Source organism: Prionailurus viverrinus, chromosome D4, assembly GCF_022837055.1.
Source record: "Prionailurus viverrinus isolate Anna chromosome D4, UM_Priviv_1.0, whole genome shotgun sequence".
Classification (NCBI taxonomy): domain Eukaryota; kingdom Metazoa; phylum Chordata; class Mammalia; order Carnivora; family Felidae; genus Prionailurus; species Prionailurus viverrinus.
In genome coordinates, this window is record NC_062573.1 from 92,460,752 (window position 1) to 92,487,396 (window position 26,645).

Below are 26,645 nucleotides of genomic sequence, written 5' to 3' on the forward strand. Positions count from 1 at the left end.
GGCTTCTCTGGGGAGCCCGGGTACCGTCGGGGGGGACCGCAGGCGGGCAGCCTGGTGCTGTGTGCACCCGCTAGCCGGACAGAGACCCCTCCCTGACCCTCAGAGGTCTTCCTTGTCTCCTTGGGCCCAGGGGTCTGGGTCCTGAGGTCAGTGGACCCGGGACGGCAAGCGGGGACCTGTCCCGGCAGTTGGCCCTGGGTGGCCCTGATGCCGTGTAAGCAGTCTATAGGGATTAAGGCAGAGCCCAGAGCTGTGACGCTTTGGGGGGCAAGCCGGAGAGGGTGGCGCTGCTTGCCTGGGGGTCCCCGGGCCTCGCCACTCTCTGCTTGCAGGAGGGACACCGTGTCAAGGAAGACAGGCCCGAGACCCTAGAAGATACCATCATGGATCCCCGTGAACGCAGGAGACCAGTGTGTCCCATCAGGCTGCCCCCACTTCCTGGACGGGCGTCTGCCCTGGGGCCCCAGTGACAGGAGCTCCTTTGTCCATAGAACCAGCTCGGCCACATCCACACTGTGCCCTCTGAAGGCTTCCGGAACATGGCACGCTTCCTCATGATCACGGGCCCCCTCCTCTGTTCTTGTGCCTTGGATTGGGGTCCCCTCTCCATTTTGTCCTCCACCTGGTACCCTCGGGGCCCCTGAGACTCCCTTCATGTTCCGGATCCGAAGCAGGGGCGGGGTGTCACAATGTGCCCCCACCCCCTTTTGCCGCCCCCCCCCCCCAGACCTTCCCTCCTGGTGGGCCTGGGGCTCCGGATCAGCCTCTGTCCAGCAGAACGTCCTGTCCGGGAGCTGTTGGCGAATGAGGATTCAGTTTAATAGTGATGCCCTTATTAAACTCCTACTGTATACTCAGACTGCCCCAGTGCCTTTGGGCCTCAGCAAAGTAGACAGGAAATGACTCAAGGAAGTCATCCCTTAAGGAAGTCATTCGTTTGCCCTCTGTCTCCACCTTGGGACCCCCCCCCCCCCCCACCTCCCTGAGTTGGCCTTTGGGGGCTGGTTGGTTTCACCGGTTGAAGCAGCCACAGCACCTTCCTGTTGGCTCGCCCTGGCAAGATCTCCGCACCCTGGGTCCTGCAAAGGTCACAGAGGCTGCAGCATGCAGTTTTCCGGCCCGCCCCTCCCCCCTTGGCCTGGTGCCCTGGAGGTCCCCTTGTCCCCAGCATGTTACCCTGCAGCTAGCTCTCTGCTCCAGTGAGCAGAAGCAGGGGCGGTGGCCTGGCTGTGCAGCTCTTCCGTCAGCAGAGGGCGCTCACGGATAGCTTCTGGGCTGGACGCGGCCCCCCACCCCAGCCCTGCCGCCCCTCGGACCTTGGGGCGGCTGCTTGACCGGGTTGCCATCCCAAGGAGCGGTGGGTCTGATAACAGAGTCCCTCCGCGTCCAGGTCCGTGAGCCGGGTCCACAGCCCCGCGTGACGCTTCTCGCCCCCGTCAGTCAGGGTGCGGGTGCCCCACACCTCTCCGGGTGCCGCTCCTGCCGGCCGGTTCCGCAGAGCATTTCTGCGTGGCTCCCCTGTGTCAGGACCAGCCACGCTCTCTCCACGCTCCGGGCCCCGTGCAGAATTGCGGGCTGTGCCACTGTCGCGGCCAGAGAATGGCGCGTGCGAGTGGGGAGGTCGGGAACACACGGAGCGGGCCTGCGCGCACTCAGCGGGCCGCATGGGTCTGACTGTCAGTGACCTTGTGTTGTTTCCGTCCTGAGGTGTAAAGTGTGTTTTCTGCCATTAACATACAGGGTTGGTTTTTTCCTTTCTTTTTTAAAAGTTTGGGTTGAAGTCCTTTGATTTCTTTCTCCCTTTCTTCTGGTTTGCACGTCAACCGGGAAATTGCAAAAAGTATGGTCCCTGCTTCTCGCCTTCCTTTCCCCTGCCCTCTCTCCCCCTCCCTCCCTCCTGCAGGCACCAAATGAGACACAATCTGCCAGGTCCAGCTTTAGGAGCAGTGATGCATCTGGAACAGCCCCTGCTCAGAGGAAGCTGACATTCTAGGAGGTTCTAATTAGGATTTATACGCAGTATGTGTTGAGGAACTCAGGAGATGACATTGAAGGCTCACAGCTGGAAGGAGCAATCAAGTTTGCCTTTACTGAGCTTCAAAGAGGATGGGCTCGGTCACGTGGTGATAGGGAAGGGCTACAGGAACGGTTTGATCAAGGGGCAGATGTGTAGCAGATGGCTGTGCACCACCATATGCGTCCGAAGTTGCCAGGTCCCGAGCTGGTCTGTTTGCAGAGCTGCGGCTGCGTGCAGCTGAGGGCTTCCTGACTGCCCTCTCCCCTCTGTTTTCTGTTACAGCGTCTTCATTTCCCGAGGACTTCTCCATTCTAACCACTGTGAAAGCCAAGAAAGGCAGCCAGGCCTTCCTGGTCTCCATCTACAATGAGCAGGGCATCCAGCAGATCGGCCTGGAAATGGGCCGCTCTCCGGTTTTCCTCTATGAGGACCACACAGGGAAACCAGGGCCAGAGGACTATCCCCTCTTCAGGGGCATCAACCTGTCGGATGGCAAGTAAGTGGGCACCGCTCGGCAGCCCAGTCCTGCCCCCGCTGGAGGGTCAGGGCAGGCCGCCGAAAACCTGCTGGCTGCTAAGGGACCTCACGGCAGGACACGCTTTATAAAAAGCAGGGTAGGGCCAGATGCGCACAGGCGGGCGCCAGGCAGAGGGAGGACGGGGCTCGAGTCTGGAGGCCTGGGTCCTGGTCTCGGGTCGCCCTGCGTGCCTTTGGGGAACGCTTTCTTCTCCCTGGGCCTCTCTGCTTCCCCTGTGTAAAATGCGCTGAAGTATCTCAAATGCCAGGCTCCTGGTCTCAGCAGGGACGTAAAAAATTGTGTGGTTATACCCGACTCCTTCCAGAAAAGATGTAAGATACCCTTAAGGACACAGACACATCAGAGGCGGGAGCACACGATTTAAAAAAAAAAACAAAACAAAAAAGGCAGGTCTTTCCAGAATTCTCTGCTGGGGGCATACCTCCACCCTGGTAGTTTGAAAGTCAGCTCGTCCGTGGCTGACACGTCTGAGGCCCTGTGCGTGATCTTCATAGAGCCTCAGGATGTGGTCCCTGTGCTTGTCGCTGAGAACTTCACACAGGCCCACCCATCCTCCCCCTCCCCTGCAAGCGCCGTCTTCTCCAGCAGCCCGCAGTCTGCCGGAGGGTTCGGGGGGCTCTCGCGAGGCAGGGCCACTGTGTCTGCCTGCCCTTGACCCGCTGGAGAGCCCGCGGAAGGTTCCAGAGCCCGTGCCCGGGGCTTCCCAGGGAGCTCACGGGGGCAGACAGCTGACCTGGTGAGAGGTGAGAGACGCGGAGACCTCCACGGCCCGAGCGGACCTCCCAGGGCCACGCCGTGTGGCCGACATCTGCACCCAACCTGGTCTGATGGCAGGGGCTCAGCTCGGAGCTGCCCGGCCCCGCCCTGACGGTGCGGGAAATGGCCGTTTGCCGCAGGGCCGCCTGTGCTGGCCTTCCGCGACATGGGCCCCCTTCACCCGCTGGGCTGTCTGTTTCTCTGCAGGTGGCACAGGATCGCTCTCAGCATCCACAAGAAGAACGTCACCTTGATCCTGGATTGTAAAAAGAAGACCACCAAGCCCCTCGACCGCAGCGACCACCCCGTAATCGACGTCAACGGCATCATCGTGTTCGGAACCCGGATCCTGGATGAGGAAGTGTTTGAGGTGAGACGGGGGGAGGGGAGGCCGGCCCACGCGCCCCCTGGGCCCAGCGCTGGCGGGTCGTCACTGCTAGATATGGCCACCGCGGCTGCCTGGCTCCTCCTCGGGGACGCTGGCATCCCAACACGGCCATGCTTCCATCGGCCGAAGCCTCTACTGTCCCAGATGGGGTTGTGGCCTGTGGGAGCGGAGAGGCCCCTTGAGGACAGCAGTCCCTAGCCCCATCCAGGGGGTCCAGGGACAGGCTTGGGAAGGACACGGACTTCGGTGAGCGGGGCCCAAGGCTTGTGGACGCGTGCACGGCCCTGCCTTCTGGTATCTTCGGCCGTTCTGGGGAGGGGGCGGCTGTGACCAGGTGGACTGGGAGCCAGAGCCGGGCCAGTGCATAGGAGCTGCCGGAAGGCACGAACCGTGCCACCTGTGGCCTGGAGCCCAGCTTTCCGGGAGAGCGCCTCAGGGATGGGGAAGGGGCTGAGCGGAGCATCCCATGGAGTTCTGCGTCTCTGTCCTCCCAGATGGGGGTTCAGCGTCAGGGTGTTAAAGCACTCTGTCCCGCTGGTGACCAGGGGCAGGTGACCAGCGGTTTCCGGATGCCCCGGGGGAGCGCGGTGGCATCACCTGGGGACCTTTTAAAGCACAGACGCTCGGGCTTTGCCTCCTGAGGTGCTGGGGCAGCAGGCCTGGGATCTGTCTTCTAGAAGGCCCTCAGGAGACCGGTGGCCCCTCCGGCTTGGGTGACGTGACAGCCAGGACCCCTCCGCTGGACGTCTTTTCTTTTATGTTTTGCTTGGGCTTTTTGCGGAGGGAGGAGGTTCAGCTGCCACCAGGGCCCCGTGGCTGGAGCGTGTTTGGAAACAGCTGTGCTGGATGGTCTCTGAGGGCTTTGCCAGCTCTCGGGGTTCGCCCATGGGGCCCCCAGAGACGGGAGGATGAGGCAGCATCTCCTGGCGGAACTCCCCAGCGCCAGCGTGAGCTCCCTGCTCACACACTTGGCCGCGACTGAGAGGTCGGCTCTGTGCCCACCGCTCCTGTGCTCCCCCCTGAGGTGGGGTCTCCGGGTCGGTGCATCTGCCCCGTGACTTGGAGACCCCCCCCCCCCTCGCCCAGGGCTGGACGGGTGTTGACCAGATCCGGGGCTCTGCGGGGGCCCCCGGAGGGCGAGAGAACACACTTCCGTTTCTGTGCCAACGGCAGGGCCGTCTGCTGCCGATTCCAGGCTCTTCCAGCGGGGAGGGTGGTCACACTGCAGCAGGCGAAGAATGACTTTCTGAAAGTGTCATCCTTCCGTAAAGTCATAACGGGGCGTGTGGCATCACCGCAAAACATTCGGGGATGGACGGCGGCCGGTCCGCTGCTGGCTCCCTGGGGCCACGCCCCCTCCTCACGCGCACGCTGGATCTGGGGCCTCAGGCAAGTGGCTCTCACATTTCCCGGCCTCGGCTTCCCCATCTGTGCAATGGGGTCACGGATCGTGAATGCAGCCGCGGCAGAAGTGGCCTGAGGTCGCACGTGATAGCGCGTGTCACGCTGTGTCCCTCGGAGTAAGCGCTCGACGAGTGTTAGCTGCTTGTTCTCGATTTTAGTTCAGCGCCAAGGCAGGTGCGGAGGGGGGACAGAGCCCAGGGGCATCGGACGCGATGCACCAGCAAGGAAAGACCAGAACGGCGGCCTCTACGGGAGGGTGGGGCGGGAGGGTCCGCCGAGGGAAGGCCGGGGAGCCAGTGCGTGCAGGCGGGGCCGGGGGCCCTGCGGGGTGCGTCCCGGGACGGCGGGGCGGGGTGGAGCCCGGAGCCTGCTGGAACCGCCAGATTCTGCAAGTTACAGAGATACACCCTCTGGGCGCATTTCTGACCAGACTTGCCCAGAAACCCGGGATGAACTGTGAGACAGCCGGGGCCGTGAGCCAGGCGGGAGGCGGCTGTGGGGTCCCCTGGGGAGCTGGTGTCAAAGGCACGGGGGCCACACAGACTGGGTTGAGCTGTCGCTGGTTCAGGTCGCCTGCTGGTGGCAGGACCCGGGTAAAGCAGATGAGCCACAGGAGCTCGTTTGTGTAATGGGGTCTCGGTAGCGGCACCTGGGAGGTGTCGGGGCGGGGGGGCTTCCCTGGGCTCACCTATCGGAGCCCTGGCTGTGGGTGCCCGCTGGGCGACGGGGAGCCAGGGCGCTGGGACTACCCATTTCTCCGTTGGTTAGGAAGTTCTGGATAACCGGAGGCGGGAAGGTGTGCTGAGGGAGGGCAGTGACCGCGCGCGTTTGAGTTCATTCGTCGTGCGGCGGCTTTTCTGTGCCGGGCAAATTCTTGGTGATTTCTAGTGCCCTTTGTGCGTTCACGGCGTAAAGATTCGGGAACAGGCTTTATTTCTCTTTAAAAAAAAAAAAATGATCCTAAAACCAATATTGCTTCCTTGATATCCCGACCGAGCCCAGAGGCGCTCAGGAACACGAAATACTGAGACTCCGCGGCCGTCGGGAAGGGCCGGGCGGCGCCAGGGCGGGGGCAGAGTCCCAGCTGTACCGCTCACCAGCTGGGGGACGCCGGGGGAGTTGCCCGGCCCCTCCGAGACTCGGGGTCCCCATCGGCACCGCGGTCGACCCCGTTGTCACGCGTGTGCGTGAGGCAGTGCGGGGCTCGCGGCGCGGCTGAGGACGGGCCACGTTCAGTGGCAACGGCAGCTCAGGAACCCTTGCCGTGGCACTCGTTCTGAGCGGGAGGGGCTGCCGGGGTCGCGAGGGCTCGTGGGCCACGCACGAGGCGTCCGGGCTCTGTGGGAGTTGGTCCCCCGGACCTTCCTGGCTGGGAGACTTGCTCACGTTGGAAAACGTGACCTGTCTTCTGCAGTGAGGACTGTGGGGCGCAGTGGTGCCACGCTGGGGCGGAATCTGTGTGAAATGCCTTCACCCGCCAGGCCACGGCGGACCACACTGACCCGGACCCTGGGCCGTCGGAGGCCAGGCCGTGCCGAGGCCCTCTGGCCCTTTGTCAACACTGACCAGCCAGTGTGCTCCCCATGTGGCGGCTCGGGGTCGAGAGCTGTCCCTTGCCTCCGCTTTCCCAGACTCCCCTTGCAAGTTCAGTGCCGGGACTCCTGCCTTAGAGACCAGGGCCTCCAGCTGGGCAGGGCCGGCCGAGGGCGTGCAGGCCTGAGCCCCGGGCCCTGCGCTGGCCCCTGCCTGCACACCGCTGTCTCGGCGCCCTGGGGGCGTGAGCTGCCGGCTGCTGTCCTCGCCTCTCGGGCAGAGTCCTCTGGCCAGGCCGGCCCTAGGGAAGGGTCAGGGGCGGGCTGGCCTGGCCACTGCCTTCCACCCACCTAGTAGGTCCCTGCCCGCACGTTCTCAGGAGGAGAGTGAGCCCACGGGGCTGCTCAGGGGCACCGTCCACCAGGGGATTCCTGGGAAGTTCCGTGTCCCGTGTCCTCTTCCTTCCCCGGGATGTGCCTGTGTCCTGGGACCAGCAGGCAGCCGGGGTCCCGGGGCATTGCTCCTGTCCCCCGAGGTGGAGTGGGTGCTGGGCAGGCCGAGGGCCCACTGTGGGGAGGGGCTGGGGAGCTGTTCTTTCAGAGGAGTGGTGCTGCGGCCTCCCCATGCAGAGAAAAGTCTTGTTTTCGTCCGGGGCTCAGGAACGAGCTTTGTGTGTTTGGAAACACGCACAAGGGTGCCAGGGGGAGCGAGTGCGTCTGGCAGGAGGTAGGAGTGGTTGTTTCCTTCAGTGGTAGAGCTGGGAGGGAGGCCGGCCAGGTCGGCACTGGCCAGCAGGGCCCCGCGACATCACCCGCCGGCCTGCTCTGCCCTCCCATCCAGCCCGGCCACTCCGGGGACACCGGCACCAGAGAGGCTGCATAACCTGGAGAAGGTCACCCAGCAAAGCTACAGCGGAGCAGGGCCGGCCCCCAGATCTGTTGTCGCCCAGAGTATGTGACAGGATGCTGTCGCAATGCACAGCAGGTGCCACACTCCCAGCAGCCCCTGCATGTCTTCAGCGACCCGACCAACAGAACTGGGTCCTCAGAAACTGGGTCACGACCTTCCCCAGCCAGGGTGAACCCCCGGTGGCCCAGACGATGCTGGTGGGTGCTTGTTCCCTTGGCCCCACACGGGCCCGAGGACGTCGGAGTCCCCTGACCTGTGGGGTCTGTGAAACCCCGGAACCTTCCAGGAAGGGCCAACGCAAACTGGGTTCGCAGGCTGCCCCACCTGCCCGGCACCCTCCCGGCCCCGTCTCTGAACCGTGCGGAGGGCCCGGCATGGCCCTCCCCACCCTCAGCTCAGCTGCTGTTCCAGAAGGAGGGGTCAAGGGGTGGGGCTCAGCGGGGGTCGGGGGAGGGCCTCTGTGGTAGGAGGACCCTCGTCTCCAGGAGGGAGGCCCGCCCCAGGGGACGGGGAGCCAGTGAGCTCTGGGCCAGGAGCCAAGTCTGCTTTTAAAGCTGCTGAATGTTTCAAGGGGAAGCGAGACCAAACAGGCTGTCAACTGGGGCTTTCTCTGCAAAGCTCCGGGGGCCGACGGGAGGAAGACGGCATCAGACCCGGGTGACGGTCCTGCCGTCTGTCTGCCTGCCGCTCGTTTGGAAAGACCAGCGATTTACCTCATCCCTGATGCCCATTTTCCAGAGGCCTGGCTTTTCCACTGACATGTTCTTTCCTGGAATTCAGCTTTTCTGGGGCAGGAGCGGGGCCTCCGCGGAACAGGGCTTCCCCAGCGATGCCCAGGGTGGCCTGGGATTCCTCCGGGGAGCACGGAGCCACCCTCGCACGATGCGCGCGGGTGCTGGCCTCGGGATCTCGCCGGGCTTGGCGTCTGAGGCCCGGGTCCACGTGCTGGCTCTCGCTGTCCCAGCCGTGAGCTCTGCAGCCGTCCCGTCACCTGCCACAGGGGCGCAGGCGAGGGACCCAGGGCTGGGGAAACCGCAGTCTGGGGGCCTCTGGAGCCGCCAGACTCGTCATGGGGCAGCAAGGGGGGAGTCAGAGAGTGAAGAAATGCCACAGGGACGGCGGGGTGAGCCATTCGCGTAGCCTGGGACTGCTGGAACCGGCAGGTGGCCCCCGTGCCCTGTGACCCCGGCGACCGTTTGCAGGCCGCCTGGCCCTGCTGGATCCGAAGCCCCCCCCTGACCGGCGCTTTCGGTCATTCCGCTTCTGTCAGCCTCCCCGTGGCGTCGTCGTCTCGACCCAGATGTCTCTGCAGAGCGGAACCGCGGACACGTCCTAGGGTGTGCTTTTCCTGTCCTTGGAAGGTGGCCGAGAGGGGCGCACTTGTGGGGCTGGCGGGGCCAAGTCCGCGTTGGGTTTCAGACGCCAGGTGGACAGACGCGCACGCGGTGGGAGGGGACCCGCCCGAGGCTCCCGGCTCTGCTGGCGGTTGCCGGTGTCTCCCATCCACGTCCCCACTGGTTGACGGTGTTGAGGGGCCAGTGCCCCTGCCCCCCACCCCTGTCCGCAGTGTCAGGCCCGGCGGGGACCGCGGCTCTGTCCCCCTGCTGCCAGAGCAAGGTCCGGGCCGCCCCAGACACGGCCCCCTGGCCTCTGCACGGAGCCCGAGCTGTGCAACCGTGCGGGACGCTCTGACTTAGCCCGTCATGACCCCCGGCGGGCTAGACCCCAGGGCTAGGTCGAGGGCCTGGGGGAGAGGGCAGCTCAAACCCGGGCTTTCTGACCGCAGATCGCATGTCCTGGACGGGCGCCCAGCAGGTGGAGCCTGGAAGGGCCCGGACCCTCCAGCACGTCCGCTCCCGTTCCCGCCTGCTCCTTCGGGCCCCTCTGGGCTCTTCCTGGGAGCGTCCCCCTGCCGTCCGGCTGTGTGAGGGGACAGCCCTGCGCCCCCGGAGGCGGTTCTCGGGCTGACCCCACGGGATGTGGGGGGACATGAACGAGCAAGGTCAGGGCCTCTTGACTGGGTCTTCAGCTCCCCCCACTTCCCAGGGACCTTCCCTAATTCCCGGAAGGGCAGTGATGTTGGTGTCCCCACGAGTCTCCACAGTTCGGTGGCTTAAAAATACAGAAACTTATTCTCGCCCGGTTCTGGAGGCCAGAAGTCTGGCCTCAAGGTGTCGGTAGGGCTGTGGTCCCTCCAGAGGAGCTTGGTGGGGGTCCCCCTGCCTCTCCCAGCTCCTGGTGGCCCTGGGGTTCCTTGGCTTCTGGCCACGCCCTTACAGTCTCTGCTTCCATGCGTATACCCCTTCCCCTCTTCTTGTCTGTCTGCTCCTTCTAAGGACACTTACTGGATTCAGGGCCACCCTAATCCAGGATGGTCTCATCTCGAGAGCCTTAACCTTGTTACATCTGCCAAGTCCCTGTTTCCAAGTAAGACCCCGTTGGTTCTGGGGGTTAGGATTAACACTTGGAGCTGTCTTTTGGAGTCGCTATTTAGCCCGTTACCCAGACCAGTACGGAAGGGGGTTCGCCCATCAATTCCCGTAGGACACGTGTGGGTAATGACAAGCTAGTCCCTGGGCGTGGTTTTACACTGAGGCTTTCTTGGGCCGTTGAGTCGGGTCTGGCCAAGGCGGCAGGATGCTAAGGTTTTCCCGGCTGGAGCGGGTGGTCAGGGGCAGTCCTGTGCGTGGCTCCTGGCTTGTCTGGGTGCCTGACTGGCCAATGAGGACAATGTGCAGGGAGTTTGGGGTACATTTCTGTGTCCAGTTCAGGTCCAGGAGGGGCTGGGCAGCGGGCAGGTGCGGGCCTGGATTCTCGCCTGGTGGCCAGCAGCCTGCAGGCTGGGGGCCCGAGACCAGCTGGGCAGCGGGTGGGGTGGCTGCCTAGCGGAGGCTGGCAGGAGCAAGGGGGCAGTGGGTCTCAGGCTGATGGCCACGCCAAGGGGCTCTCATGTGGGATTGCGCGTCGAGGGGTCAGGGGTGTTCGGGGTGGGGACCGGGCTCTGGGGATGTGCCCCTGAAGCTGGCCTGGGTCATGCCGGCTGCTCTCACGGTCCCTGTCGAGCCAAGCAGCTGGGGCAAGTGTCTCTACCCGGGGGTGGGGGGTGGGGGGCGAGCTAGGAGGGGTCAGAGAGACCCCGCGGGGTCGGACGGGGCTCGCTTCTGTCCCGCGTTGTGGGACCTGGCATTTGCTGCGGCCTGGCCGGAGAGGCCTTCAGTTTGTTCTGTGGAAACCGTGAGCGCAGGACCCCGTCCGGGCCCAGGGGGCTGATGCAGTGTTGGGAGCCCGGCCTGTGGGATGACCTTCTGGTGTGTGGGTCCCTGGGGAGGGCCGGCACCAGGGTTCCAGGGAGCGAATGTCATTTCGCGGTCGCCTGCGGTGCTGCCGCGCGTACGGGCTAGGTCACATCAGGGGAGGGGGGAGGCGCACCGGTGGCTCTCCTGGAGGCGCGGGGCATCGCGGCCGATGCTTCTGGACGCAGGTCGTGGGGGGCAGTGGCCCAGGAGGGCCCCCTTGCCCAAGCTGGGGAGCCACCCGTGTGGGCAGCTGAAGGGCAAAGGGGTCCCGCTGTGTGCGGGGGGGTCTTTTTCTTGGCCGCCGCCAGCTGTCGGGGGGCGTGGGGAAGCTTCAGCCTCGCCCTGGCCCCCATGGACCCCGCACATGGACTCGGGTGGGCCTGGGACCCCAGGGCGGAAGATGGAGCCGTGAGGCTCGTGAGTGGTGAAGGTAATGCCTGACGAAGCCCCCAGCGCCGGGCATCAGTCCACCTCCAGGGTGTTGTCCGAGGGCCCCGGATGCGGGCACACGTGTGGCCGTGACTTGTCGGACTCCCCCGACCTCGGCGGCGGGGGGTGAGCTGCTTGTATCCGGACCATGCCTTCGGAGAAAGAGCCTCCGGTGCCGGCGGGTCCACGCGTGCGCTTGTGGGGTGCCCCCTTCCTGAGCGCGTGTCCCAGCCTTGGGGGGACCCCTGGGCTCTGAGAGCCGTGAGGAGTGTTTGTTGGAGGGCGGTGCTGATTGGCCTCCGAGTCTGCGTCTCCGAGAACGTGGAAAGCCCGTCGCAGACGCATTTCCTGCCCGAGTCACCCCGGACTCGTCTGGAAGCTCTCGGCTCCGGGAGGGACAGGCGCTGGGGTCTCTGCATCGGAAGAGCCCAGGCACCAGGCCGAGCGAGGAGGCTTGTTCAGAAAACCCGAGGCCCCGAGATGGGGCAGGGGCTGTGCCTCCGAACGTGCTTCCTCTGTTCCGCTTGGAAAAGCAGATAACAGTGACGTCCCTCCCGGCGTTCCGGAAGGTGCCTCCTGCCCTAGCTGCTGGTGGTCTCATCCTGATAATTTCCTGACGATCCTTCGTAGCAGCCCAGGACACACGTGGCGTTGGCTCCTCAGCGCTCGCGGGGTACCTAGAGTCCAGAGAAGTAAAGCCACCTTCCCCAGGTCGCACAGCCGGGAAGTGCGGGGCCAGACTTTGGGCCCAAGTCCGGACCCTTTTCCTGGATCCGAAGGGCATCCTGATTCTCAGATGACGTTGGGCCTCTGACGTCAGGCTTCCGTCCCTGTCCCTTAGGTCCCTTTAGGCGGCACCGCTGCCTGCTAACTTTCCTCTGGCGGGGACCCTCCAGCCGGCCTTCGTGGCCCCAAGGCCCTGAGTGCCCCACTCAGAGTGACCCTCCTCCTTCCTGCCCCGGCCGTCTCAGGCCCCGGATCTTCCCGACCTCTCCAGGCGGCATCTGTGCAGCGACGGCCAACCCCACAGTCCGTGCCCTTAAGCACGCCCTTGAGCAAGGTCTGGGAGTGACCAGCCGGCAGCCGGGGGTGAGGGTGCATCGGGTGCGGAGTTTTCTCAAGTGCGGGAGCGCCCGGCCCCTGAGCCCCCCTCCCGCCCCCCCGAACCTTCGCAGCAGGGATGTGCGTGCTCTGGGTGCAAGTGAGAACCTGACGGCTGTGGATGTGCCGAGGGACCCCGGTTAGGCCTGACTGCCACACATGACCCCAGGTGACTCTCGGTTGACAGCGTGTGACTCAGAAAGGTCTTTGGGGCTGGGACCATGCTCTGGAACCGAGGAAATGAAGTTCATTGGGGATGAGTGTTTCTGTATTTGGGTTCAAAACAACCCGCTGCACCAGCACGGGGTGGAGAGGAGTGGTGGCGAGGCATTTCCTACGGAGGGCGCGGAGGGGTACGTGTGTGTGCGTGTCCATTAGGGGCCACGGTGTGATGTGCCACCTTAGTACATTCGGGACAGAGGGCGGGGTGGTCGCGGGTGCGGGCCGTGCCCGGTGGAGGCTGAGGTAACGACCTGGGGTCTGAGCCTAGGGTTGGCGAGGCAGGGGAGGGAGAGAGCTGGTGCCCGAGGGTGGGGAGTCTCCTCCGGGGCGTGGGGATGAGCTGGTGGGCGAGCTAGGACCCGAATAGGCTCTGGACCTCGTCTGCCCGGGCCCAGCTCTGAGGCCGCTCCTTCCGGGGTGCGTTCCTTGAGCTCTCGGTGGTAGCTCATGATGACGTCACCTGGGCTGCCCCCCGAGGCAGCATTAAAGCCTGAGGGTGGAGGCTGGAGACGCCCACCCCCTCATCTTTGGGTCCGTAAGCCTCAGGACGGGGGTGCCGTTTGAACGAGTGAGAGCAGCGAGTGGTGGTGACGGCGGTGGCCCTCGTTCACCTGTCCCGGCCTCACTGGGTTCCAGGCCCGCCGAGTGTCCCACACAGGCCATCACACTTCGTCCCGAGCACGCTCCTGCCCGGTGGGGCTCACAGATAAACACGCGGAGGCCCGGAGGGATGAAGCGATCGTGCTTCAGGCCCCGCGGCCGGGGAAGGAAGGACCCAGCGCCCCGGCCACCACGGCCAGCGCCCTGCGCCTCTCTGCCGCGGTGCCCGGGGTCCACGCTCCTTCTGTGCAGGTTGTCACAGGGCGCCGTCCGCCGGGCTCGGAGGTCCCCCATGCCCCGTGGTTGGCGCAGTGGTGGCGGGCTTGCTGCTCCCGAGGGTCCGGAGGGGGGAGGATGGGACAGCCTCCCTCGTGGGCCGCCCAGGTGGCGAATGGCTGTGCTGGGGGCCAGATGCCCAGAGCGAGGTGTCCTGGGCCACATGGCTGGTGGGCGAGGGTGTGAGAGCCACGCCCTACAGAGAGTGGTGGGATACAGAGGTCATGGGCTGTCGTCCTGGCCCCTGCCTCTGGTTCTGCCGGCCTGTCAGTCTGGGGACGAGTTGTGCCCTCTCTGAGGTCACCAATCTGACCCTATGGTCACTTCGGCCAGTTTCGGCGTCTGACGAGGCTGAGACCTGACCCCCCACCCCGGGCCACCGTGCCCTGGCCTGTCACGGAGACGTGTGTGTGTGCAGATGGGACCCTAGACACCCTGGAGCAGTACCTGCTGGTGGCAGAGGTGACCATTGGATCGGGACCGGAGGTGGCCACATAGCGGGGATGGTCACGGATGGGCCACGGGCCAGGCGGCACCTGGGGGGCAGCACAGGGAAATATTTCTTTAACACCTGCCCAGATAGTGTTAAACTCGCTCTCAGGCTCCACGGGTCCTCTGAAAATCATGGAAAAAATTATCTCGACCTCCTTCGGCTCGGGGCCTGCCTTTTCCATCGTGTGAGTCACGGGTCAGCAGTGTCGCACAGGGTTTTAAATGTGACTTGTTGGGGCCACAGGGGCTCGAACAGGGGCATACAGTGGTCTTTCACGTGTGGTGCCTCCTGGGGCACCGAGGAAGTGGCTTGTGAGGAGGGCCCCCCAGGGTCCCCCGGCCCCTGTGCTCGGGTCGGGGCGGTCGGAGTTGGCCAGGGTCCCCGGGGGAGGAGCGCCGGGCCAGGGTAGATGATCATGGCTGACGCCTGCACGCATGCCTGGTGCTCGCTGTGTGCGTGTGCCTGGTCCCAGTACGTGCTACCCCCCTCCTGTTCACAGAGGCCGGGGTGGCCCCCGCTCTCCCGGGGCCCCCCAGGCCCAGCACCGCTTCCCCTGAGGCGAGCAGACCATGGCTCGGCGCCTCGTGGGTCAGGATGGAAACCCCGGGATGCCGGCCTCTCCCCCTGCCCGTGCCTGGAGAGCCGCGCTGGGATCCCCGTGGCCGTCCACGCGGCGGGTGGCTGCACCCCGTGGCCCGTGTGGGGCGGTGCCAGTCTGTGGCCAGAGCCCGCGGCCGGCAGCCGGGAGGTCGAAGCTTCCCTCCCGATTTGGCTCCAGGGACAGCCCGCTCGCCGAGCGTTTTGCCGGCCTTCTCAAATTATCTGTGTGTCTCCGCTTCCGAACATGAAGGGCTCTGGCTGAAATTCGACTACGCGACCCGCGGGGAGAGCCGAGCGCGTGGCGGGGCCCCCGCGGGGCCTGTTTGGGTTGGACGAGGAGGGCCGTGGCTCAGGCGGTTTTGTTGACAGGAGGGGAAAGAAGCCGGCGCGGGACCGGAGGGAAACATTTAGCCGATTTAGCTGCACGGATGTGCCAGGCGGGGACGTACCCCCGTTTGGGCAGACTCCGGCTTCCGGCTCCGCGGCCCCCAAGACCGCAAAGCTCTCCAACGAAAACTCTGCAGTTTCCTCAGCTCCTAAGCAGAAACACAGCCCGGATAAGACCTCATTATCGCAAGAGCAGAACTGGCTCCCTCAGCAAAACGCTCCTGGCTCGGCCGCGGCCAAGGGCAACGGGCACCCCGCTGCGTCCCAGTGGCTGCCGCCGGCCCGTCGTCGCCAGGAAGCGGGGCCTCTGATTGTCGCCTCAGGGTCGAGGATGCGCAGCGGAGCCCAGCGGCCGTAGCGACCGTCGGGCACCGCGGCCGGAGCTTCTCGGGGCTCGGCCTGGCTTTGCTGACCTGGCAGGGGAGGGGGTGCAGAAGCGAGGCGTGTGAGGGCGGAAGACTGGTCCGCACCTGAGCGGGAGTGCACGGCAGGGTGGGCACTTGTGGGCCGGGGGCCCAGATGGGGACTCGGGGGCAGCGGGCGGTCCTGAGGCCGGGGCAGAGCCACGGTTGTTGTACGAGCCGGACGTTCCACGTGAACTCCGCGGAGGCCGGGCTGCTCTCGGGTGGCAGCTGCAGGACAGCGACTCCGGAGCCCCCGCTCTGCCCGTGCAAGAGGGACCCCGCCTCTCTGAGCCTCAGTGTGTGCGTCTGCGAAATGGGGGGGGGAGACAGGAGACACAGGGCGAGCGCACCCACGTGAGCACAGAGGAGCCACAGTGGGGAAGCTGTCATGGGGAGGGGGTCAGGGTCACCAGAGCCCAGGGACTGGGTGGCTGTTGGCTGAGGGAGGGGACCGGGGCTTGGGCCCCCTGGTAGGTCAGCTGCCTGGCTGGGGCTGGGCCACACGTGACCCCGTAGGAACCCAGTGAGGGTGGGGGGCATGTCACCCACTGTCAGGCCGTGAGTCCAGGGGCGTGTGCCTCGTGCTCCCAGAGGGGGGCTGGGGGCGGCTGGAGGGGCTGCCCCCTCGCTGGGCCCCGCGGACCGAGCCGTCGGGCGGAATCGGGGCCGGGGGTTTACCCACTGTGCAGGACTTTGTGGGTTCCCCGGGGGCAAAGTCAGGCAAGGCTCCGTGGAGGGAGAGGGCTGACCTCGCGCTCCTCGTCTGTAGAATGAGACGGTTTTACTACATTGGGAGTTTGGACCTTTTTGAAACAACCCCGTAAACCCTTTCTTAACAAACATCCGGGGGGGCAGCCTGGCGTGTCCGGCTTCTCCACGGAACCCCTTTGGAGAAGCCCCAGCTGGGCTGAGCTCCCAGGTCCCCGTCCTGAGGGGGCGGTGAGGGGCAGGGAGGCCGCGGGTGCAGGACGCACAGGGCTCCCAGGAGCGCCCGGCAAAGAGCAGGCACCGCGGCACACCTAGTCAGTGCCTTAGAGACAGGCCGCGGCCGTCGGTTTTAGTTGAGCAACAGTATCGGTTATTGACGGGGAACACGGAGTCATTGGAATGTGAGTCTCTGGGCCTCAGAGGGAGCCCTGCAGCCTGGCAGGTGTCCTTTCCCCGCTCGACCCTCCTGGGGGGCCAGCAGGAGAGCGCCCCCGGGTGGCGGGGCCGGGCCGGGACGTGAGCCCCGACCGTCAGCACTTTGGGAGGCTCCCTCTCCAGGCCCGGCGTCTACACCCCTGCCCCTGCCGCCCCAGAGCTCCCGACATGTTCAAGGCGCCCGTTGGCCACAGGCAGTAATGTCCCCTCACTTTCTCCCAAGGGTCCCTAAGGACAGAAGCTCTCTGTTCCTGTCACCCCGCCCAGAAGGTCACGCAGAGGTCATCTTCTGCACTTCACGTACACACGTGTGTCCGTGCACACACATGCACACGCACATGCACGCACACACCCCCTCACACAACTCCAGATCTTACAAGTGAGCCATGAATCTTTGAGTTTGGGGGTTGCTAGGCTGCCTCCGGGGAAGGGGGCGGCAGACTTCCAAGGTCAAGGCCAGGCTGGTTGAGGGTTCCTGGTCAGGGTTCCCCCACCTGAGAGGGCAGCTGGATGGGAAAGATCCCGGGGTGCCCTCCATGCTTCCGGAGGGTCAGGGAACCCACCGGCAGCTCTGACCTGTGGCCGGCCTCACGGAGCTGGCGGTCAGCTTCCGAAAGGCCCAGCCTGGCCCCCGAGGGGCTGAGGCTGTGGGCAGCAGGGGCCTCTGATCCAGGCCCCCCAGCATCTCCCACCAGCAGCTGCCGAGAAAGGCTTTGCCAGGAAGAGGGGGGCACACGGAGTGAATCTCAGGGTTTCCCATCACAGCAGGTGTCGTGAAAACGCTCTCACAACCGTCACAAAGTCGTGATCGTTCGCGTTACATCTGAAAGACACTACAGACCGGAGTAGGGCCAGTCAAGGGGCAGGCCGGCGCCCAGTCGTTGGGTGGTGGCTGCTGGGAGCTCCGGGTGGAGAAAGAGTCTGAGGTTGTGTCTGGTCTCAGCAGGAGTAAGTTCACTGGGGGCCGGGATCTCCGCAAAGGGCACACGGGTATTGGCGCCCTCCCCACCTGAGAAACAAACCGTCACGTGTGCAGGGAAGAGGTCGTAGCGGGTTGGAAGGAGCTCTGGATGAGGACCCGGGCCCAGATCTGACCCAGCTCCCGTGAGGCTCAGAGTGTGAGCCTTGACACCCGTGCCTCAGTGTCCCCTTCTCACAGTGGGGCAGGGGATGGGTAGATTCCTGCCCTTTGAGACGTGCACCCACAGCACAGAGGGGCACCTTTTTTTGGTGTGGAAACCCACTCGGGGGGTTGTGGGCAAACTGGTTTTAACCAAGTGTAGGTGTCTGCAGAGGAGGGCGGGCCCTGGGAACGAAGGGGCCTTCGTGCTCGCAGGGACCCTACGGCGGGGCCCTCTGCTGCAATGTGGGGAGTGGGCGAGGCAGGCAGGGAACCGGGGCTGGCTGAGGGCCAGGTCGGCACCAACCGTGTGCTCGGATTCCAGAGCCCCGGGTGAGTCCCTAGGAAGCACCTGGCCCCTGCGTCTGTGCGTGGGTATTCATGCCCTAGCCTTTAGCCTTGCTCCCTGCCTGGTGTCGGGGGGCTGCATGGACCCCCGTGCGGGGCCTGTGAAGCCTGGTTCTGGGCTGGGCGCCCTGGGGTGCAGGGACACGGATGTGCCGGATGTGGCCATGGCCCGAGGACTTGGGCTTCCTGGGGGGGCAGGCCCTTTACCAGACAGCTGTTGTCCCCGTGTGCCACTGCGCACGCAAGGGGTGCACCGATGCCAGCTGCCCCAGCCACCCCCAGAGCCCCCCGAGCCCCCTCTTCCTTACAAAGATTGCATTTGCAGAACATACATTCAGATGTCAAGCTGCCAGTTGAAGGAAGAAAATGTTTTATTTGAATTGGATGAAAGTCGAACTCAAAGTCCTGTTGCTTAATAAAAGTGTGTGGTTTTGATTCACTGTTCCTGTCACGTGGTTCTCGTCTGTTGGAGAGTTTACAGTGTGGGCCAGGAGCCTCTGACATCCAAAAGGAGAGGGAGAGGCAGAGAGGGACGAAGAGGAGGGAGAGGGAGGGAGAAGGAGCAGGAGGGCAGCTCTGTGAAAGGGGGGACAACTGAACTTGGGGAGGGGAGCCCTCTGCACGGAGACAGGTCAGCTTGGGGGAGTTCTGAGCTCCTTGCTGGTCCTTAGATTTTTCAAACTGAAGCTGGGGGGGAGGGTGGTCACATAGTTGGACCCGTGTCTCAGGCATCAGGTAGGATGGGCCTCTTCCGGACTCTAGGACTGTCACCCAGTTCTGCCACTGAGTCATTCCCCCTGTGCCCCGTATCTGGGCCAGTTTTCCCACAGAGCCTTCTGGGAGCCAGGGAGGACGGTTAGTGACTTTGAGCGGCACACCCTGCCAGCCTCCCATTGTCCAGCATAGTCCAGGATCCAACACAGAGGAGGGGTTCACACACCTTTATCAAATGAAGGTCAAGGAGGGCGTGGCTTCCTTGCTTGGGCCCACGGTTCTGACATGTGCCAAACGAGCACCACCTCTTTGGGTCAAGCTCATGGGTATGTGTTCTATTGCTTCACTCATGGCTCTGTCTTCAGGAGCAGAACATGCCTTTAGTTGGACCATGGGAGAGTGGGGGGGGGGGGGGCGGGTACAGGAACAGGACTAGTCTCAGGTCTTTAGAAAGGGACAGTGGGACATAAGAGGCATCAATGACGACCAGATGACTACGCGGTCTGGGTGTACACGTGATCTTACCCATGGGCATAAGGCAAGTGCAAAGTGTTAGGTAGAGTGTGGACACTGCCAGGCAGTGGTTCTGGGCCACGGCTTCATCCCTGTGTGTGATGCAGGGAGGGGCTGGCACTTAGTAGGTTCTCAATAATTGCTATTGAATGGATGATGGATGGATGGATGATAGATGATGGATGGAGGGTAGGTGTATAGATGGATGGGTGGATGGATGGATGATGGATGGAGGGCAGATGGATGGTGGGTGGGTGATGGATGGGTATACAGTTGATGAATGATTGATGGATTGGGATAGTGTATAGATAGATGTGCATGTGGCAGGATGGGCTCTGGGCCAAGGAACTCAACACCTGGCACAGCCCCTAATTATTCTTTCTTGGGCACCATCTCTAATGACATAGTTCCAACGTTTGGCATGCTTGTCCATACTCCTTTTCCTCCTTTTGAGCCCAGGCAGGTCGTATAAGTGATTGATATTGCGCAGGCTACATTGAGCTGGCCCCACCTCACCTGCTGTGTGACTGTGGATGCCAGACAGGTGACCTCAGGGCTTTGGGTTTCTCAGCTTCAGATGGGAATTAATAGAACATCATTCATAGGGTTCTTGTGGGCACAAAAGGAGTGAGAGCATGCAGTTTCTTTGTCTTGTATCTGACCTATAGTAAACATTACCTGTACGTTAGCCATTAATAAAATCATCATGACATCAGTTTATATCCATCTGGTTGGGACCCAAGGATCTTCTGCCAGGAGGACATCAAATGTTTGATAACATTCATGAGACCTATGGTTCTTGTTCCCTTTTGTTTGTCTGCTGTTGATACATCTTGATGAGATCAGCATAAAATAGAACTGCATGCTTTTCCTAGCTCGCATGGTGGGACTCTTGGCTGCCATGGCAATGAGCCAGAATGCCAAATGGTGGTTGGCAGCGTGGGCTTATCCAGGTGGTAGCATGGGTCTGTTCTTCATTCCCTTCCATAGCTGAATAATATCCCAGTGTATGGACAGGCCACAATTTGTTTATCCATTCACGTGCTGATGGACCTTTGGGTGGTTCCCACCTCTTGGATATTGTGAATAATGCTGCCGTGAGCATGGGTGTCTGTGGACCTATTTGAATACCTATTGCGATACTTTATGGGTGAATTGTTTACATGCCTTGCCTTAGTTCCTAGGATTGGAATCTCTGGGTCATAGGTTATTTTCCTCTTTAAAAATACTCCCCCACCATAAGGGTAACAGGGAAGGAGGCAGCATATCCTCAAGCCCTCACTATTTAGAGTGGAAGTTACAGCTTGCATTTATCACCCACAGTTCACAAAAGCTCTGAGAACATGGCTGGTACCTGGCAGGTGCCCAATGGGTGTCTGATAAATGGAAGTGGGTGGGTGGCTGGATGCATGGGTTAGATGGGTGAATGGGTGGGTGGGTACAAGGGTACCAGGATGAGTGGGTAGATGGATGGATGGGTGGGTGGGTGGATGGATGGAATGAGTGGGTGGATGGGTAGATGGATGGATGGGTGGGTGGAAGGGTAGATGGATGGATGGGTGCATGGATGGATGGGTGGATGGGTGGGTGAGTGGGTGGATGGGTGGATGGATACATGGATGGACGGATAGATGGGTGGGTGGGTGGGTGGATGGATGAGTGGGTGGATGGGTAGATGTGTAGATGGGTGGATGGACAGATGGGTGGATGGTTGGATGAGTGGGTAGATGGGTAGATGGATAGATGGGTGGGTGAATGGGTAGATGGGTAGATGGATGGATGGGTGGGTGGGTGGATGGATGGAATGAGTGGGTGGATGGGTAGATGGATGGATGGGTGGGTGGATGGATGGGTGGATGGATGGATGAGTGGGTGGATGGGTGGATGGATAGATGGATGGATGGCTAGATGGGTGGGTGGGTGGATGGATGAGTGGGTGGATGGGTATATGTGTAGATGGGTGGATGGACAGATGGGTGGATGGTTGGATGAGTGGGTAGATGTGTAGAGGGAAGATGGGTGGATGGATAGATGGGTGGGTGGATGGGTAGATGGGTAGATGGATGGATGGGTGGGTGGGTGGATGGATGGATGGATGGATAGATGGGTGGGTGGGTGGATGGAAGGGTGGCTGTCTGTCTGTCTGGCTGGATAGATGGGTGGATGGATGGATGGATAGGTGGGTGGGTGGATGGATGGATGGATGGATGGATGGATGAGTGGGTAGATGGGTAGAGGGAAGATGGGTGGATGGATGGGTGGATGGATGGATAGATGGATGGATGGATGGGTAGATGGATGGGTGGGTGGATGGATGGATGGATGGGTGGGTGGATGGGTGGGTGGATGGATGGATGGATGGATGGATGGATGGATGGAAGAATGAGTGGGTGGATGGGTTAGATGGGTGGATGGATGGATAGATGGGTGGATGGATGGGTGGGTGGATGGATTAGATCCATGGTTGGATGGGCTGGCCATCCTAGCTTGGGTGGTGATTCGAGGCGGCACCTCCCTGAAAGGAAGGCTGGTCCTGAGGACAAGCTCCTCCCAAGATTTGTCTGGGCTGCTCACCACCTCAGGGCATCAGGCTGGCCTTCCGTATCCCCATGTGAGTCCCCGGTGCTCTACTTATTCAAGGGCTTTTGTCCTTTTCCAGGGTGACATCCAGCAGCTGCTCTTTGTCTCGGACCATCGGGCGGCTTACGATCACTGTGAGCACTACAGCCCAGACTGTGACACCGCGGTCCCCGACACACCCCAGTCACAGGATCCCAACCCGGATGAATATGTGAGTTGGCCCCGTTGGTTCATGGCAGGGCTGTAGGCAGGCCCCTTGGTGGGGGGCAGGGCAGGCAGGCCGGCAGGGGTGGAGGGACACAAAAGCCGGGGGACCAGTGTTCAAAATAAACCCACTGGGCGAGAGTCAGAGGCTCGTGGTCTGTGGAATCCTGCTCACCCACCCGCCCCGCGTCGGCAGCACCTTGCTTAAGCCCACTTGGCGTTCTCCCCACCTTTTCCGAGTGGAGATCCTCCCACCTCCTGGTCACAGGTGACTCATGTCTTCTGTCGTGTTCAACCTGCTCTCATTAGTCCTCTGGCCTCCTTCTGTGGCGACCAGTCAGAAGAGGAAGGGTGTCCCTCGTGAGGCCGAGGTCCCATGGCCCAGGCAGGTCTTTGAGGCCTTCTGGCCGGACTCCTGCCCCTGTTTTGAGGGTGACACCTTTCCTGTCGCTATGGTTTGGGCCTCAGCAGAGGGCAGGGGATCCTGAGTGACAGCAGTGTTGTCACAAGATGCCACAGTCTGGCCGGCTGTCCAGGCCCTTGGTCCTAAAGCATCAGCACGTCTGTACCTTTTAGGACTCGACTTTCTTTGAAGGGGACCTGGGGCCCCCGTGTCCTCCCTTGTGCTTCTCGCGGGGCTGACTCCGCTGTCCAAGGAGCTGGAGGGGGCGGAAGCTGGTTCGGGGCCGCAGGCGGGTTCGCACCCGGAGTGGGGCACGACTCTCCGGTGCCCGCTGTTCCTGGCTGAACCTGGGTGGCGAGGAGAGCAGCGTGGCTCCTCGTGGGGCGCCGCCTTCCTCACACGGCCCCAATTTGCTCTCAGTACCCAGAAGGAGAAGGGGAAGGTGACGCGTACTACTACGAGTACCCCTACTACGAGGACACAGAGGACCCGGGCAAGGAGCCCGCCCCCACCAACAAGCCCGTGGAAGCTGCTAGAGAGACCACAGAGATTGCCGAGGTCTGGGCGCTGCAGGCCTCGGGGCCCTGGGGGGCGGGAGGGCACCGTGGCCGCCGGGAGGTGGCGGGTGGACGCTCGGCAGGGGACCGGTGACCGGGTGACTGAGTGACCTTCTGTGCATTGTGCTGCCGGGGAGGTTGGGCGGAGGGCTTTCCACCACGGCGTGTGGACAGCAGACAGAGGTGTGAAGGGGCACGTTGCTTTCAGTCTGGCGCCTTCCTTTTAAACCCGGAGATACAGGGGCACCTGGGTGGCCAGTGGGGTGGGCATCCGACTCTTGGTTTCGGTTCAGGTTACGATCTCGGGGCTTCGTGGGTTCAAGCCCCGCATTGGGCTCCGTGCTGACAGCGTGGAGCCTGCTTGGGATTCTCTCCCTCTCTCTCTGCCCCTCCCCTGCTGTCTCTCTCTCTCTCTCTCTCTCTCTCAAAATAAATAAACTTAAAAAAAAAACCGTTTAAACCTGGAGATACAGTTCACCCTTCTCAAGTGCAGGATCAGGGGTTTTAGGCCACGGACGGCGCTCCCCTGGGCCCCCGCCTCCCTGACTCCCGCTCCGCTCCCCGCTCTCAGGAGCAGACCGCAGCCCCCACGGCAGCCCCCTCAGTGCCCGACACCAGCGAGGGGGCCGGGAAGGAGGACGACCCCGGCCTCGGGGTCTACGACTACATGCCCAGCGAGGACTACTACACGCCCGCCCCTTATGAGGACCTGAACTACGAGGGCTTCGAGAATCCCGACCTGCCCCCCGATCACGGCGCAGGGGCCGAGGTTCCCACCAGCACGACCAGCGCGGCCAACGCCTCCAATGTAATTGCTTCCCTTGCGAGCAGGGGGGAGGGAGGGGGGGGCTGGATGAGGGCCCGGGGCTCCCTCTTTCCTCCGCTTCTGACCTCGGGGGTCCCGGACTGGCTCCCTGCTCCCCGGCCCCCGGCCCCCGGGTTGGGGGCCCCTGACTTGCCGAGCCTGTGACACCGTGGTCTATTTTTTATCTGCAGATGGGCGGAATGAGCCCCGTCTGCCTGGTGTCTTGGGGTTCCCGTGGGGACGGATGGGGATGCGCGTGTTTGCAGCGTCCCTGTCTGGGGCCTGAGGGGGCCGGGCAGGGCAGGGGCGCAAGCTGGGGGTGTGGACCAGGAGGAGGCACGAGGGCAGGTTGTGCCGGCTGCCACCGGGGGCTTTCCCGCCAGGCAGACCGGGCTTGAGGCCCTGGGCGGTTTCGCTGCCTCTTGATCCCTGTCCTCATTCAGGAGGTGGCACGACAGGTCCAGGCGCTGTAGGCGAGTTGTAGGGTCGGGGGCCGGTGCGGGGGGGATGTTCGTGCAGTGCGCAGTAAGGGTATCGCATGGAGCCTGAGTCTTGACGGCCTTGAGCAGATGCCTGGGTTCTGAGGGGTCCAACCACCCACCGTCCGTGGGATGGGATGGGAGGCATGTTACCCCCAGGCCGCGAGGCCCTGGGGCGCAGCCCCCGACACCACCCGCCTCCCCTCCCCATGGCGTGCCGATCCCGGTGCGGCCTTAGCTTCCCATGGGGTGCTGTGGGGCTTGGGGTGACGTCTCCCTGTGGCGGGAGGGGAGGATGTGTGACTTGCCTGCCCCAGCACGTTCGACCGGGCTCCTGGGAGGCCCCCGTCCCTGCCGTCCTCCGGTGACCCCCGCTTCCCCTCCCTCCCAGCCTGCTCCGCCTCCGGAAGATGACTTGGAAGGCGAGTTTACGGAAGAAACCATCAGGAACCTGGACGAGACCTACTATGACCCCTACTACGACCCCACGGTGTCCCCGTCGGAGATAGGGCCGGGCATGCCCGCCAACCAGGACACCATCTACGAAGGGGTGAGGGCTGCGGGGCTGGGGCCGGCCGGCCGCGAGCCATTGGGATCCGGTGAGGTCGGGCCCTCCTTTCCCTTCTCTGCCTCATTCTCTGCCCCCCTGTGTTCTGTGAACCCAGATCGAAGGACCCCGAGGAGAGAAGGGCCAGAAGGGAGAGCCTGCCATCATTGAACCAGTAAGGACGCTTTCTCGTCCCCTCTCTGAAGTCGGTGGGGGTGGTGGGTCGTGTGGATCATGCAGGACGCGGCCCGACCCACGGGGCCCCTCATGGACGCCTCACGTGCCTGGGGCGGAGGCTGGAGGAAAGGGCCTCAGGCGGGGGGATGTTCTAGACCTTGACGGAGGAGCCTGGGATTCCAGCTGGCGAGACCTCCGCGCTGTGCACGTGCGGTCTGAGCGCCTCACTCCATGCTGGCCGCCAGCACCTTGAGGAGAGGGACTCGGAACCCGTGGGGAGGAGGGAAGCCGCTGGAGGGGTCAGGGGATTGGCGGGGCCCCTCGGGCCGGGCCGGGCAGTGCAGGGGTTCAGCCACGGACTCTGCCGCTCCAAGGCCGGCACTGCCACCGCCTGGGGTCAGCTTGCGGGAACTGGTGAAGCCGCGTGCAGGGACTTTGATGAACTTTGCTTTAGCAGGCTGGGGTCACGGCAAGTACAGGGCTGTGATGGAATGAGGGGCTGGGGGCGGGGGGTCCCTGGGGCGCAGCGGCCGCTCCCTGCTGCCGGGTCCTCTGCCGGGGGCACCAGGGGCCCCCCGGTGGTCTGAGAGCTGCCGAGCTCAGGCCCTGACCCCTGGGCGGACGGGCCGCCACGTGGTCAGCCTGCTGGGGCGGGCCCTGCGGCCGCGTGTGGTGGCCACGGCGGTGTGGGCCGGGCAGCGGCCGTGGACACGACAACGGGGAGGGGCTGGCCGAGGTCCACCCTGCCACGTCGTCCGTGTGCCGGAGGGGAAGGCCGATGTCCTGCACCGAGGCTGGTCACAAGGGGGAGCTGGGCTAAGGCTTCTGCCGCCAGAACGTGGCTCCCGGTGGCTGGGCCTGGGCCGGGACGTCAGGGCTCCCAGGGCCTCACGACCTCGGATTCCTGGGACGGGGAGTTTTGTGGCCTCTCTCCTCCGGTGCTTTTAGGACCTCAACCACTGGTCTCCCCCAGAGGGACCCGAAGCCCCGTGGCTAGGGCAGGCGGGATGTGGCCCGTCTCTGGGGTGGAGCCCCCAGCGGGCGATTTGGGCAGAGCCCTCCGGCTTGGCGCCCTGCCCGGCCTGCGGAAGCAGCTGGATGATGGCAAAGGCCGTCCCCCGGGGCTGTGTGTTTTCCCTCCGGGCCTGCCCCGGGGATGGGGCCTGTCCGTCCCACTGGGCCGTGGCCGCTGGACGCACATACTTTTCTCAGGCTGAGAACACCCTCTCCCGCTACCCCCTGCGGGTCCAAGGAGGGCTTATCTGGGGGTGGGGGGTGGCGGTGCAGGGGAAGGTGCGGAGGTGCTGAGCGGGTGCCAGTGCCAGGCGGCCTCCTGCTCAGCAACACGAAAGATCCCGACACCAGGCCCAGGGGAAAGGTGGGCTGGGGCGGAGCGCGGTGCCGTGGGTGGCCTGGGTGGGGGCTCCCCAAGAGGACAGTGGGTTTGCCGCGGTCACTACGGGCCGCCCCGGCCAGAGGTGAGCCAGCAGCGTCGCTGAGCTGATCTCACTGACTGCACGTGTGCCCAGACAGTCTGGTCCCTGAGTGCATCTGCTCTTGACTTGGGGTGCCTTTTGTGGGGTCTGCATGGCCTTAGAGGCAGGCAGGGTGTCCTGCCTGGGAAGAACGTGGGGCCCCAGGGCAGGTAAGTGCCTGGCCTCCAGGGAGGCCTGGGGAGAGGCCAGGCTGGTACCTTCTGGGT

The 26,645-nt window shown here is 63.5% G+C and overlaps 1 protein-coding gene across 2 annotated transcripts in view; it reads left to right on the top strand.

The window, feature by feature from the left end:
- COL5A1 (collagen type V alpha 1 chain) overlaps nt 1–26,645 on the top strand; it is a 148,097-nt gene that overhangs the window by 38,151 nt on the left and 83,301 nt on the right. For both annotated transcript variants that reach the window (XM_047829411.1, XM_047829412.1), the window contains exons 3-9: nt 2,300–2,513; nt 3,519–3,681; nt 21,851–21,982; nt 22,799–22,936; nt 23,507–23,743; nt 24,611–24,769; nt 24,885–24,941. In XM_047829411.1, coding sequence (XP_047685367.1) covers nt 2,300–2,513; nt 3,519–3,681; nt 21,851–21,982; nt 22,799–22,936; nt 23,507–23,743; nt 24,611–24,769; nt 24,885–24,941 — 1,100 coding nt within the window. The remainder of the gene's footprint in view (nt 1–2,299; nt 2,514–3,518; nt 3,682–21,850; nt 21,983–22,798; nt 22,937–23,506; nt 23,744–24,610; nt 24,770–24,884; nt 24,942–26,645) is intronic.